General features: G+C 42.2%; 1 protein-coding gene across 1 annotated transcript in view; it reads right to left on the bottom strand.

Moving 5' to 3' along the window:
• LOC142463898 (uncharacterized) overlaps positions 1–14106 on the bottom strand; it is a 95743-nt gene that overhangs the window by 44452 nt on the left and 37185 nt on the right. The window contains 2 exon segments of the mRNA XM_075566731.1: positions 1579–1702; positions 1884–2084. Of these exon segments, the coding sequence (XP_075422846.1) occupies positions 1579–1702; positions 1884–2084 (325 nt within the window).

The following is a 14106-nucleotide window of genomic DNA, read 5'->3' as shown; positions in this document are numbered from 1 at the left end:
GTGTGATTCCTGATTTTGTATAACATGTTTTCCGACATCACATGCTTTGATAGCTTGCAATCCACAAGCTCACTTTATCCTATAATTCCCTGCGGGAAGTTATAATCTAAAACCCTATGATCCCACCTCTACCATCTGAAAAAAAAGCCTGTCACGGTAGAACAGGTCTTTTAAACACATTTATATCTTAGGGATCAGTCCATAGGCAAAACAGGGCAGTGAAATAAAATGGGGGTTTATTTTGATAAAACTTCGGAACTACAACAAAACACAAATTACAGAAATATACACACTTACTGGGGTCTGGGGTTTGAGATCTAGCCATAATGAAGCTGCTTTTATTTTAATTACCTATGATTGAAGCAGGGGGTCTCAGGAGCTGAACTACATTAATTTTAGCCCCAGGGACACCCTGCTGCCAGAGATACAGGCTGCGATATGGGGTGCTAGTATCTCCAGCAAGTTTAATTCTCCCGCGTCACATGACTTGGACATTTAAACCTGCAGGAGACACTAGCACCCCCTACCGGGGCCTCTAAGCAAGGGTCCCCAGGGCTGTAATAATTGCAGTTCAGCTCTGGAGCCCCCCTGCTTCAATCCTATGTTTTTAAAATAAAAGCAGTGTGCTCGCCTGTTTTATGAGGTGCGCAGAGAGAGTGACGGATTCTGTCTACTCTCACTACGCATTTCTTCCAGTGATGCGACCCGGTAGGACTAAAACAGCAGGAGTCCCATTCAGAAGCAGGGACCATTATTGTGGTAATCTTGATGTACAATCCCCCTTCTTTGCACTAAGTTGTGAACACTCAACGTTTGGTCCGCGGTTCACCAGCACATGTGATTGGAGATATAGCTGGCTGTATTTTCATTCCATCTGGGTCAGTGCCTTATTTACTTTCATTTAATCAAGTCGTCTATGCACTTTTTCCTCAATTAACCAATTGTTCATTAATATGGAGGTTGTGGCTTCCTCCTGCAGCACTACTATTGCAATTGATTCTTCCCTGGTAAATACAGAAACAAAGAATGTGTTTAATACCTCTTCTTTTTCCTTATCTCCAATAATTTGCCAGGTCATCTCACACTGAAATGGTCTTATATTTTATTTTCTATTTTTTTGTTATTAAGGTAATTAAAGAGCTTTTTATGGTTGATATTGCTTTTTATTACAATCCTTTTTTCATTTTCTATTTTTGCCAATTTAATTGTCCTTTTGCAACTTTTGTTACATTCCTTATAATTCTGATATGATACCTCCATCCCTTCTGACTTTAAGAATCTAAATGCCTGCCTCTACTTTTTAATTTCCTCCCCTAACTGGTTAAATAGCCACATTGGTTTAGACTTTTAGATTTATTACCCAAGGATATACACTGATAAGTGTGCTTTTATAACAATGTTTTAAAGACTGACCATTTATCGTCCAGATTTTCCCTGCAAAAACATCATCTTGTAAAGTATGTATTGTTCCTGATATAAAGCTCATAACAAAGAAAATAAAATGAACCTTGAGCTCCTGTTTGCTGGATCCAAACCCGACTAACATCTCCTTTAGAATAACAGAAAACCTCCTCTTACCCAGTAAGCTGAGGTGCTGGTGATTCTTCATCATTACATCCTTGTAAAGCTCCTTGTGTCCTTCTAAATACTCCCACTCCTCCATGGAGAAATAGACACCAACATCATCAAACTTTATATGTACCTGAAATACAGAGAATCCTTACTCAATACCCAAACATAATAATTGGTCATGTAAGAATATTTTTGCTAATGAACAGCCAGGAAGAGAGGAAAATACAGATACAGAGATGAAGGTTTTCTCAAGAAAAGGCTGAATGAAGACATAAAGATGGTAAATCCTAACACTGTCTGGCAGCCCTCACCTCTCCAGTCAGCAGATGAATGATCTTGTTAGCATGTTCCAGGATCTTTTCAGTCCTCAGCTTCTTGTCACTGCTTCTCTCCTGTATCAGTGAATTAGTTGGATGCTCCATAATGGGTCTCTGGGTCCTGGAGAATCCTTCTGGTACACAGGGACTGCTGTCTGTGACATGCTCCCCATGCTTCTTCACAACAATATAATCCTATATATTGAGAGAGATAGTAATAAATCCCTGTGCAGAGCAAGGAGACAAAAATTGATATCTCATGTTCCTGCAGATTGGTAGCTCTGTTGTAAGAGGGACAAATCTCGTTAACAACTCTATACTGAAGTAATCGCCACCCAACCATTTCTGTCTATTGTATTACTGACTTGACTGCACCAAACTCATTGACCCACTGTGCCTATATGAGCACAAATATCATGGATTGTACAAATATCATATACTGTATAGAAGTGTATGTGTGCAGTATGGTATATACAGAGATGAGAACAAGTTTGTGCACTCTTAGGCTTTTTACATATTTGAAACCTAAAATGTTATTATATCTTAATCTAAGTTCTAGTATTAAACAAAGATAACCTGATCAAACAAATGCAGTGTGCAGTATGGTATATATGGGAGGACCGACTAGTTCCAAAATGTCCCATTGCTTAGGTACCACAAGGTCTGCAGAACACTCTCCATGTGAGATATTTAGATACGTGTCTTTGAAAAGCATAGAAATGTCTACCAGGAGACTGCTCTGACAGGACTACAATTGAGTTGAGAGAGTCCCATGGAAATTATTATATTACCTTTTTTTCTTGTCTTTCTCAATGTAAATAGCGGATATTGGAGTTCATCTAAGAATAATGAAGTTGTGAATTTCTGGACTATTATCAGCATAATTTTATTTACCGGTTTGATATCATCCCACAAGATTACTATAAGGATTATTGAAATTATTTATTTATCAAATATTTTACCAGGAAATAATACATTGAGAGATACCTCTCTTTTTCAAGTATGTCCTGGGTACAGATTTAAAAAGACAATATATCATTACACATTATATTTACAGACATTTCATGGACAATATATGTTACAGGCGTATTTAGTAGACAATTAACAGATACAGACAAGATTAAAATGTGAGACAGCTGAAGTCTTGAAAGAATTTAAACTGGAGGTGGCTTTGAGAGTCTCTGATAGGTTGATCCAGTTATGTTGAGCACAGTAACAGAAGGAGGAGTGGCTGGATTCTTTGTTGAACCTTGGGACTGTGAACAGTCTTTTGGAGTCGGATCTCAGGTGATAAGTGCAGCGTGTGGTAGAGGTGATGAGCTTGTTAAGATAGCCGGGTAGCTTGCCCAGAAAGTATTTGAAGGTAAGATAGGAAAAATGTATTTTGTGCCTAGATTCAAGAGATAGCCAATCTATCTTTGAGCATTTTGCAGTGGTGTGTGTTGTAGTTATATTGTGGGACAAGTGGCATATTGAGTTGTAGAAGGTGTCAAGTTTGCCAAGGTGAGTTTGGGGCGCTGTACCATATAGTCACCATAGTCTATAATTGTCATTAGCATCTGCTGTGCGATGCACTCTCTAACTAGCGGGGTAAGGAAGGATTTGTTCCTTTAAAGTACACCCGGTTTGGTATAGGTTTGGCTGGGTATCAATATGTAACCCAAATGTTAAATGGAAGTCAGTTATGGACTTTGTTTTGCAGACCCAGGTTACTGTTTCGAAACCATTTTTGTTTTCAATGTATTGTTTTTGATATTGTGGACTCATCATCGCTAATTTATGATCATTTGTTGTTCCACTTGCATTACAGTATATTGTTTTGTCTCATAGTTTTTCTGGGGTACTTGTTTGATAGACTTTTTTTGATCTATTTTTTTCATGTACTGATGCAGCCAGATGGTAGGTCGCATAGCTGCAGATGGCACATACCTGACAACTCCCTGCTCATGGAATCCCTGCGACCAGACTAATGGCCCATCAGGATGAACATAGCGTGTGGTCCCTGCTTCTGATTCCCGCTGTGTGTATCCTATCGGGCTACATCAGTCTAGAGGATACGTGCAGTGAGAATAGACAGAGTCAGTAACTCTCTCTGTGCACCTCTAACAGGCAACTGCGCTGCTTTTATTTTATTTTAATAACATATTATTGAAGCAAGGGGTCTACAGAGATGAACCACATTCATTTCAGACCGGGGACCCCCTGCTTCATGAGTTACAGGCCCCAGTATGTGGCACCAATATCTCCGCCATGTTTAAAGGCCCGGTCACGTGGGCCATGACGCAGGAGAAATAAACATGGTGGAGATACCGGCAATCCATACCGGGGCCTTTAACTCGGGTACCAGGGGGTCCCCAGGGCTGAAATTAATACGGTTCAGCTCCGGAGACCTGCTGCTTCAAAAATAGGTCATTAAAATAAAATAAAAGCAGCTTCATTATCTTAGCGAAATGAAGGGATGAAACCGAACTACCTGGTTTGTTGGGGCTAGAGAGGGTGGGTGAAGGGGGTAGTTAACCCAGTGTGGGTGGTTAGGCCTACCGGGAAGGTTGTGGGAGGGGTTGACCTCTCCCACTACCCACCCGAGAGGCCTAACCACCAACCCAGGGCAACTATCCCCTTAACCCACCCCCTCTACTCCAACAAACCCCCCTCCCAAAAAAGGAATGGGCAACTGCCCTAATAAACAAATATGGCTACTAGCGCTTTTGCCCATTCAAAACAGTAAAATACATACAGAAAAATATATCAATTAAAGTAATAAATGATTTACTGATTAAGGGCTGATCCCAAACTACTAACGCTAAGGTTATTAAGGGGTGACTGGTGTTTTAAAGGGGTGGGTGAAGGGTTTACTGCAGTTGCCCCTGGGAGAGTTGTTATGCCTCCAAGGAGGGTCGCAGGATGGGTTAACCCCTTAATTACCTTAGTTGTTACTAATGAAGGGTTTAACCCCCTCCCACAACCCTCCCGGTAGGACTAACCACCCACCTTAGGGCATCCCCCCCCACCACCCCCATCCCCACACACACAAATGGGCAAAAGCACTAGTAGCCAAATGGCTAATAGCACTTTTTGTCCATTTGGGATGCAAAAAAGACACAATTAAAATAAACATTAAAATACAATACAACAAAAACAACTAGCAAATACACACCTTCATTGCCACTGTGGTTACCCATGCCCTCAATGGGAGCACAGATAACCCCAATGGCAATGAATGGGTACCCTACTACCCACCCACTCAACCCCCAACAACACCTCCCCTCCAACACATGCAGTACAGATATGGGCGAAAGCCCTATTATTCCGATCTGGATAACAGCGCATTTGCCCATGAAAAATAAAAAATATTACCCAGTCAGCATATAGTAAATAAAAGTTATACTTACCCCTGTCAGGATGAAGGTCATCTTCATCTTCGACCTCAGTGTCCTCCTTGTCTTCAGTGGACACTTTAACCCCTTAATCAACTTAGTGGTTATTAACTGCTATAGTAAGAGTCCAAACTACTCTTATCCCCACCCCCTCTACCCATTGATTGTCACTGTGGTAAACTATGCCCACAATGGGCATAGATTACCTACACAATGAGCATAGATTACCACAATGGCCGTAAATGGGCAACCTAAAAAAAAAACATCCACAAAACACAATACATTGATTGTCAATGTGGTTATCTATTCCCTCAAAAGGGCATAGAGAATACATTGCCAATCAATGGGCATCCTAACAACAAAAAAATACACAATTAAATAAAATGAATGTGTTTCTTACCTTTTTAGGATGAAGATTCATCCTCCTCATCCAACTATGGCACCAACTTTTGACCCACGATGCAATGATCCTCATTAGCAATGATGCGTAGAAGTCCGTGATCCACAGTTGCTTGTAGAGGAAGTCCCAGTGAGAAGATCTTCTTTCTTCTCCAACAGGTGCAGGAGATGTTGATCCATCTTCATGGGGTCAAATGAGACGTCTGTGATGTCACATTTGACTGGGAAGCAGTACATCCACCAATCCCATTGGTGGATGTACCATGTGATGGCTTTCATTTTTTAATAATGATGTGATGTCACAAAAAAGGGAGTGAGGCATCCAATCATGTACCATGCCTCCTTCCCTCTCTGGTAACGTCACAGCAAAAAAGGAAAGGCATCACATGGTACATGCACTAATCCGATTGGTTGATTTACCATGTGATGACTTCCATTTTTTTTTTTTGCTGAAGTGTTGTCATCCTTAAGGGAGGGAAGCATATGCTACCTCATTGGCTGGCTTTCCTCCCTATAAGATTACATCACATTGTTGTGAGGATTGGACCTCGGGTCCACCCCGTGGTGTGTTGGGTGACGCTCCACACGTGTGCGCTACTCGCAAGCACTGCAGTACTCCTGCCAAGACCGGAGCTAAGCTCCGCCCTCGTGCCACATCCCGTGACTCAACGGTGGACGTTCCTGTCTCCCCTACACACCCACGTCGCATTACCAGGGGCACTCGAGGGGTTAACAACATTAATTACTCCACAGCTGTGAAACACTCCGCCCCTGCCTATCAGTACACAGTCTACCTGTGATGAATCCTTTCCTGCAGAGCTCTCTCTCTCTCTAAAACCTAAAATTACAGCGCCACACAAGTATAAATAAATGAATCAATATGAAAAAAGATTTGGATAGCTGGGAGCGAACCTATTGCCCATAGCCATTCCACATGTCTGCAAATAAATGATGTCTTCAAATAAAAAATAATTATGTTGCCGAATAAATTCAATACAAGACAGTAAAAAATGCTTCTGATCAGGATGGAGAGGTGTCCTTTTCCAAAAAAGTACAGTATCTAATGGCATTTATACCCTTGTGATGCGCTATACAGGTATATAGAGAAGAGACATCACAAGTGGCCCATAGATAAGTGTCCTTCCAACAAATGTCTGAGGTGAGGTCAATGACGTGCAGCGTGTCTCTCAGATGTGATCTGAGCAAGCTGACAAGAGGTTGTAGAAAATGATCTACATATTGCGACACGAGTCAGGAGGCTCTGTACTCAAGAGACCTTCTGGATCTACATGTTAGGTACTCTGTCTCCAGTGGGGGGGTTCAATGATTGTATAGATACTACTACCTTGGTATAATTCTATATAGCACTGTGAGGGCTCCTCTTCGGTTCCTTTTCTTCGTTGGCATTGTGTGATGGTGATGGGGTGCCCAGGCCAATAATAAAGGTATTATGCCCGGCTAGGTGCCCCTGTGCCATATTGGGGAATCGTAGATTGTCAGCTCTGCAACCCAGTAATGGCATGAACGCTGTAATTTCAATATAAATGTATGTGTGTCTCCCACCAGGTATAAGGTGGCAAGACTAATGTAATTTCTAAATGTAAAAGATAGTGCTGTGGCAGTGTTTTCCTGTAACCGCGGAAAGGAAACATGGTTTTAAAACCCAGCCCCTAGCAGCATAGCAGGCGGCTTTTTGCTAACTTTCGCTAGGAAGCTCCTAGCGCAGTGAGATTTGCTGTGAGCACTGTTTGGGTAAAATCAGGAAATATCATATCGCGAATTTTTATAAAGTTATATAAAAATTGATTAATTAAAGTCCACCTATTTTAACTGTGCCAACATGTTAGGCATACTGGGATTTTCGTCTCACACAACAGACAACGGAAACCCTTAATTTGTAAGTAGTGCCGTTTAGAAATGTATGGCAGGAAATTCCAGCAAGGTAATTGAGTATATTCAGCCCTGGACTTCTAAGACACCCTGCTGGCGTGCTGCCAGGATGTCTGACAAAGTCCAGAGTTGAAAGGCGCCGACATACTAACGTGTCAAGTGAGGAGGTGTAACACAAGTATCCCCATCTTAGTAAATTTCCGGGCAAATGGGACAGATGTCTGGCCATCTCAGACAAAATGTCGCCAGGTAAGGGGGCCGGGTCTTGTATGCTAAACTGCAATGGTGAGAGATTCGCACATGCCCTTAGCAAACTAAGAAGCCCCTCAGCCAGGCTTTGCAAAGTATTGGCATCTCCGGGATAGGTGGGGAATATTATCCCACTCAGTAGATTGGCTGCACGGGTTAATTATAGGACTGTTAAGTGTATAAGAAAACCTGCAGCCCATCAGGAACCTGAGATTCATCATGTAACAAGTTTAATCTAAACTTCATTTTAAGACTTTACACCATCGTAACCAAAGTCATGAGTTCGTAAGAACTAAGGTTTCCAGAACCAATACCACAGCGGCAGAACGAAGGAAGCAGCTCCGGCGGAATAACTGCGGTTGCGAGAGGTGCCACTGACCAAAGACTGTTTCCAGTTCTATTTGCGCACAACTCCCACTCCTGGGAAATTGTGCGTAGAGACTTTATTTCCAAACATTTCGTTTTGGGAACAAGATTATTCGTTTGCCCCCGTCCCAGTAAGTGTAATTGTAAACCAATGTGTGTGTGTTCATTCGGTAAATAAATCACAATTTATTTTATCTCTTCGCTTTGCTCAAAGGATCCGGGTATTAATGTGTTAAAAGTGCTGGTCTCCCGTGACACATTTGTTAGTCATCAATTCTCCTGTGTCCACAGCCTCATTTGTTTACTGTTTTATTACTAGTTTTTAGTATCTTAATATACATTTTAATTATTATATATTTATTGAAATTCAATGTATCACATCATTCACATTCAGCTATCACATAATTCCTTATAATATATTGTTATTAAGTTATATATCACTAAATAATTTTTATTAATACATTATTATTTGCCCATTGGCTAATTTATTACATGAATTCACATAATAAAATACATTTTAGTCACATTTTAATATCATCATTCACATTATCACTATATCACTCATTCACTTTAACTTTATTAAGTACACATATGTCATAATAAAGGTTATTTACATTTATTTACATATAATACATTTCATTTTTTTACATTTTCTGTCCGTGCCCAGATTTAATATAATGTCAGTATATAATATATAAATATAAACATTATTGTGTATATATGCTTACCATTTAATGTTCTAACTTATTGATTGTATGTTTGTTTCTATTTTTATTTCATTATTATATTTATAATTAATAAGTACTGTATATTATTCTTATATTCTCTTTGTACATATTTCAATCATTATTTATTTATTGATTTTGATTGCATTAACTGTTCATTCCCCGTCTCACTCCATGTTTATGTTATATCCAAGTGCCAAGTTGTTATATGTAATGTAATGCTGTTGCTATTGCTGTTTCCGAGCCGATTTATTTAGAGTCACTCTAATTCATTTCTCTGGGTGGCGTTGAGATTGTTTAATTACCAATTAATTAGGACTATTTAAGTCATGAGGACTCCTCTGTCTCCTTTCCTCTTTTGAAGTCGCCATTTACCCTAGCGACGATACGCGTATGGACGCTGTCTTGGCTGATCCTGGAAGCTGTTCCTATTGTTTACCTGCCACTGCGCAAGAGAGCTGAAGAAAGTGGAACCAGAAAGCGCAGATACTAATGTGCAGGGGGACCATTGTGTGTACGCGCACTAAGGGAACTATCTAACCGTGTATGCGGAAGACCAGTGCACACTTCTAACCACAAGCCCTGTACCGGCAGAAGTACTACAGGATTCCAGCGTTTCTATCCAAGGCGCTTTTTCTACTGAATTGTTGTGAGTGCATTGATTTTAGCATTGTGGTAATAAACCTTTTACAATTTACACTATGGAGCCCACGCTGTTCCTTTATTCCCTTTATGATAGATATTATATTAATACACATATACACACTCAGCCAGCCCCTAGTCAAATTGGCTGAGCATAAAATTCTGTTTATGTTTCAAGTGCTTGCCTCAAGCATTCTGCTGCCCTGTTGTTGCTCTTGCATTCTGCCTTACTCTCTTGTACCTTTTGACCTCAGCTTGTACACGGACCTCTGCCTTCTCTGACCCCTGATCTCAGCTTGTATTTGGACTCCCACCTTCTCTACTCCTGGACCCCGGCTATGCACATTGACCATCCGACTTCTCCAACCCTAGACCATGGCGAGTATAACGACCATTATGACTTCTCCTATCCTGAAACGGCTTCACGACCTACACTCTGCACTCCGGGTGCGGTTACGCGGTTGTAGGTCGGTGTATATCACTATCCCCACCTCAGCCTCGAGGTCAAGTCCTGCTTGTGGTCAGCACTCGTTACATTATGCTCAGCCACCGCAAACATGGACCCCGCTGAAGTGGGTCTAGTCCTGCACATGCACTCTGACATGTTTAACCACATGGAGAAACAGCTTGACCAGAATTGTCGGCGTAGGGAGCTAATTCTACTTACATAACAAACTATGACTGACCAGGCTTTTGATACCCATCATCCTAACTGGTGATACCTTCAAGGCCACCACACGGGCCTTTCAGGACTCTGGGTCAGGTGGGAATTTCATGGATGATTTTTCAAAGCGTCAGGGGAGTTCGTCTCGAAGTCATAAAATAGAAAAACATATCATAGTGCAAAAATGTTTAAATAGTGAAAAAAGGGAAAATTCATCCAAAATGACTACTCACATTTTAAGTAATCAAATTAGACAGTCATCCAACTTAAGGGGTGGATGCGCCCTATGTGTGAACAGCAGCCACCAATCACAACCTGCATTACTGTGGTTGCCCGTTCGCTGATTTGCTGTAACGGTAACGCTAGCTCCGCCGCAGAGTAGTCATTTTGGATGACTTTTCACTTTTTTCACTGTTTAAACATTTTTGCACTATGATATGTTTTTCTATTTTATGACTTCGAGACGAACTCCCCTGACGCTTTGAAAAATCATCCAAGAGAAGACAAGTGAAACAGTCTTATTTCACGGGTTGTAGTTTATTTTGAGGTTTTTTCACTTTATAAACGCACTTTAGGCACGTGTACTATCACTGATTTTATTAATTGCATTGTCACTGATTCTACTAATCACATTGTCACTTTCACAATAGTGGTTGTTATTATTATATTTTGGGTTTCTTTGAGCGCTATTGTTATTGTTTTCCTCACACTGGGAATTTCATGGACATGGGGTTCGCGGAGAAATATAAAATTCCTTTGGAACGTAAGAGTCACCCGTAGGGCTAGAGGCTATTGACAGTCGACTCTTACAACCCGCCTTCATCGCTCTTCAAACTATCCCTTTTCAATTGCAGACAGGAGAAGGTCATATCAAAAGGATCCATTTTGATGTAATTCATTCTCCTACCATCTACGTCATCCTGGAACTCCCGTGGCTTCAACTGCATAACCCTCGGATCGACTGGACAGAAGAGTAGCCTTTTCAATGAAGTTCTTACAGAACTGCTCTGTGCCATCCAAAGGCCTATGCAGGGTTTCAGTACCTGAACAGGTAACTTCTCATCTGCCAAAAATCTACTCAGTATTTCAGGACGTGTTCAACAAGGCTCAATCCGAGGAGCTGCCACCCCACTGGTCTATCGACTGTCCCATCGAAATTTTACCTGGCTCAGTGCCTCCGCGATGATGTTCTTACCCACTGTCACCTCCAGAGATCAAGGCCAAAAAGGACTACATCAAGAGAACCTGCAAAGGGGCTTCATCCGGAAATCCTCGTGTCCTGCAGGTGCGGGGTTCTTCTTTGTAAAAGAAAAAGGAGGGATCCCTCAGACCATGAATTGATTATCGGGGACTTAATAAAATCACAATCAAGAACCACTACCCCTTACCTCTCATCACCGAACTTTTTGACAGACTACAGGGTTCCACTATTTTTACTAAACTAGACTTTCGAGGAGCCTAGAATCTTGTAAGAATCCGACAGGGGGATGAGTGGAAAACAGCATTTAACACCCGGGACGGACATTACGAATACCTAGTCATGCCTTACGGTCTTTGTAATGCTCCTGTGGTATTCCAGGTCTTTGTCAATGAGGTTTTAAGGGATCTCCTGGACCAATACATCATTGTCTATCTAGATGATATTCTTATCTTCTCCAAGTCCGCACGTGAACATCTGGATCATGTCAAACAGGTACTCAAACGACTACGGGAGAATCACTTGTTCGTGAAATTGGAGAAGTGTCACTTCCATTAGACTACGACGTCCTTTCTGGGCTACATCATCTCCGATACTGGCCTTGCCATAAACCCAGCCAAAGTGAAAGCAGTTTTGGATTGGCCTTGTCCTACAACGGTTTTCGGCTTCTAAAAAGGTTCATACAGAAATTTGCATCCGTAGTAGCGCCCATGGTGGCGTTGGCACAGAAAGGAGCTGACCCTGCGCTTTGGCCTCCTGCAGCCCTTCAAGCATTTGAGAAGCAAAAAAACGCCTTTGTATCAGCCCCGTGCTCGTGCATCCCGATCCAAGACTACCACGTTAGAAGTGGACGCTTCAGATGTTGGGGCCAGGGCAATCTTGTCCCCAAGGAAGACTCCACAAGCCAAACTACACCCACGTGCGTTCTTTCAAAAAAATTCTCGCCTGACGAGCAGAATTACGACATAGGCAATCATGAACTGTTGGCCATCAAATTGGCCTTGGAGGAATGGAGGCAGTTACTCGAAGGTCCTGAAAATCCGGTTACTATTCTGACAGATCATAAAAATCTGCTCTACATCGAAGGCGCTCGCCGCTTGGGGTCACGACAAGCTTGATGGTCCCTTTTCTTCTCTTGCTTCAATTTAATTATTTCCTACCAGGTTCTAAAAACGTAAAGGCAGATGCCCTCTCCCGTCAATTTCTAGTAGAAGACAAGGCTGAGGACCGACAGGAAACCAAACTTACCCCATCATGCATCATCTCTGCTAACACATTTGACTCTATGGAGGATATCGCGAGAGGTCAGTCTGAACTTCTGGAGGGTCTCGAAGTTCCAGAGGGATGTTTCTTCACTGAACCAGCCTATCGTCGCAAGGTATTGGAATGGGGTCATTCATCTAAAAGCTCCGGTCATCCAGGTACAAGGAGAACTGTTGATCTTCTGGAACTGACCTTTTAGTAGCCTGCGATGTGTAAGGACATTAAAGAATATGTCACCGCATGTTCTAATTGTGCCCAAAACAAGACTCTCCATATCAGGGTTGCTGCAGCCTCTCTCTATTCCGGACCGCCCATGGTCTCATCTTTTCATGGATTTCATCACTTAACTACCCGTATCCAAAGGAAGGAATACCATTCTGGTGGTGGTCAACCGGTTTTCAAAGCAGGCCCATTTCATCCCCCTCAAGGGCCTACCCAATGCTCTCAAACTATTTGAAATATTTATCAAGGAAGTATTTCGTCTTCATGCGGTTCCCCAAGTTATTGTGTCAGATCGAGGCTCCCAATTTATCTCAAAATTTTGCCTTTTGCAAAAAACTCGGAATCTCTCTACATTTTTCTTATGGCTATCACCCTCAGACTAATGATCAGACGGAGCGGACGAATCAATCACTTGAACAGTTCATCCGTTGCTTCATTTCCGATACCCAGGAAAACTGGGTAGATCTCTTGCCGTGGGCCGAATTCTCTCATGACACTCTACGTAATGAGTCGACTCAGGACTCACCATCTCCAATTTCAGCTTCCATCCCTCAGCGCTTCCTACCACAGGACTGTATCCGGGATACCAGCAGCGTATAATAGGATTCTGCATCTTCAGGAGTCATGTAAAAAGATTCAGGAGAACCTCAGAAAGTCAGTCTCTATGCAGAAGAATGTATGTAACGGGTAAACAAATTGTTAACCCACCAGGCGCTCAGAAATACACAATGCTGTTGAATGGTATTATAAACGTAATCTTGGGACACTGGTTATGGCAACCCCCAAACAGGTGAGTATATATACAGTCCTTCCCAGCAACTGGCTTGTATCAAGCATCTATAGTGTTAAGACATAAAGACTCACTCACGAGTGGGGTTAATGGCGCCGCAACATCCAGGTCCTCGTGTCTTTGTGGAACCACAGGTCCTTCTGCAATGACTCCTCTGTGTAATAGGAAATGCTGGATCAATGTGGCGCCGTAACGCCGCGAGCAGCCGACACCTCTTGCAGCCGCCAACCCTGCACCCGCTCCGTCACGGTGGGTGGTCATGTGACCGGCGGCAGTGTTGTGACTTACGGTTTCAGCAGGAGCACCAGTGGAATACCAGCAACAGCCCGGCGTGCTAACGGCAGTCAGCAGTACTATTGAAATCCTCCCCCAGGAGGTATAGACGCAGCACAGCCGAGATGAAGAGATGAGAGAAGGCTGATGTAGTGACTA

The sequence above is a fragment of the Ascaphus truei genome, chromosome 12 (genome assembly GCF_040206685.1).
Source record: "Ascaphus truei isolate aAscTru1 chromosome 12, aAscTru1.hap1, whole genome shotgun sequence".
Taxonomy (NCBI): domain Eukaryota; kingdom Metazoa; phylum Chordata; class Amphibia; order Anura; family Ascaphidae; genus Ascaphus; species Ascaphus truei.
Note: the sequence above shows the minus strand (reverse complement) of the source record. Positions and strands in the feature narration are given on the sequence as shown.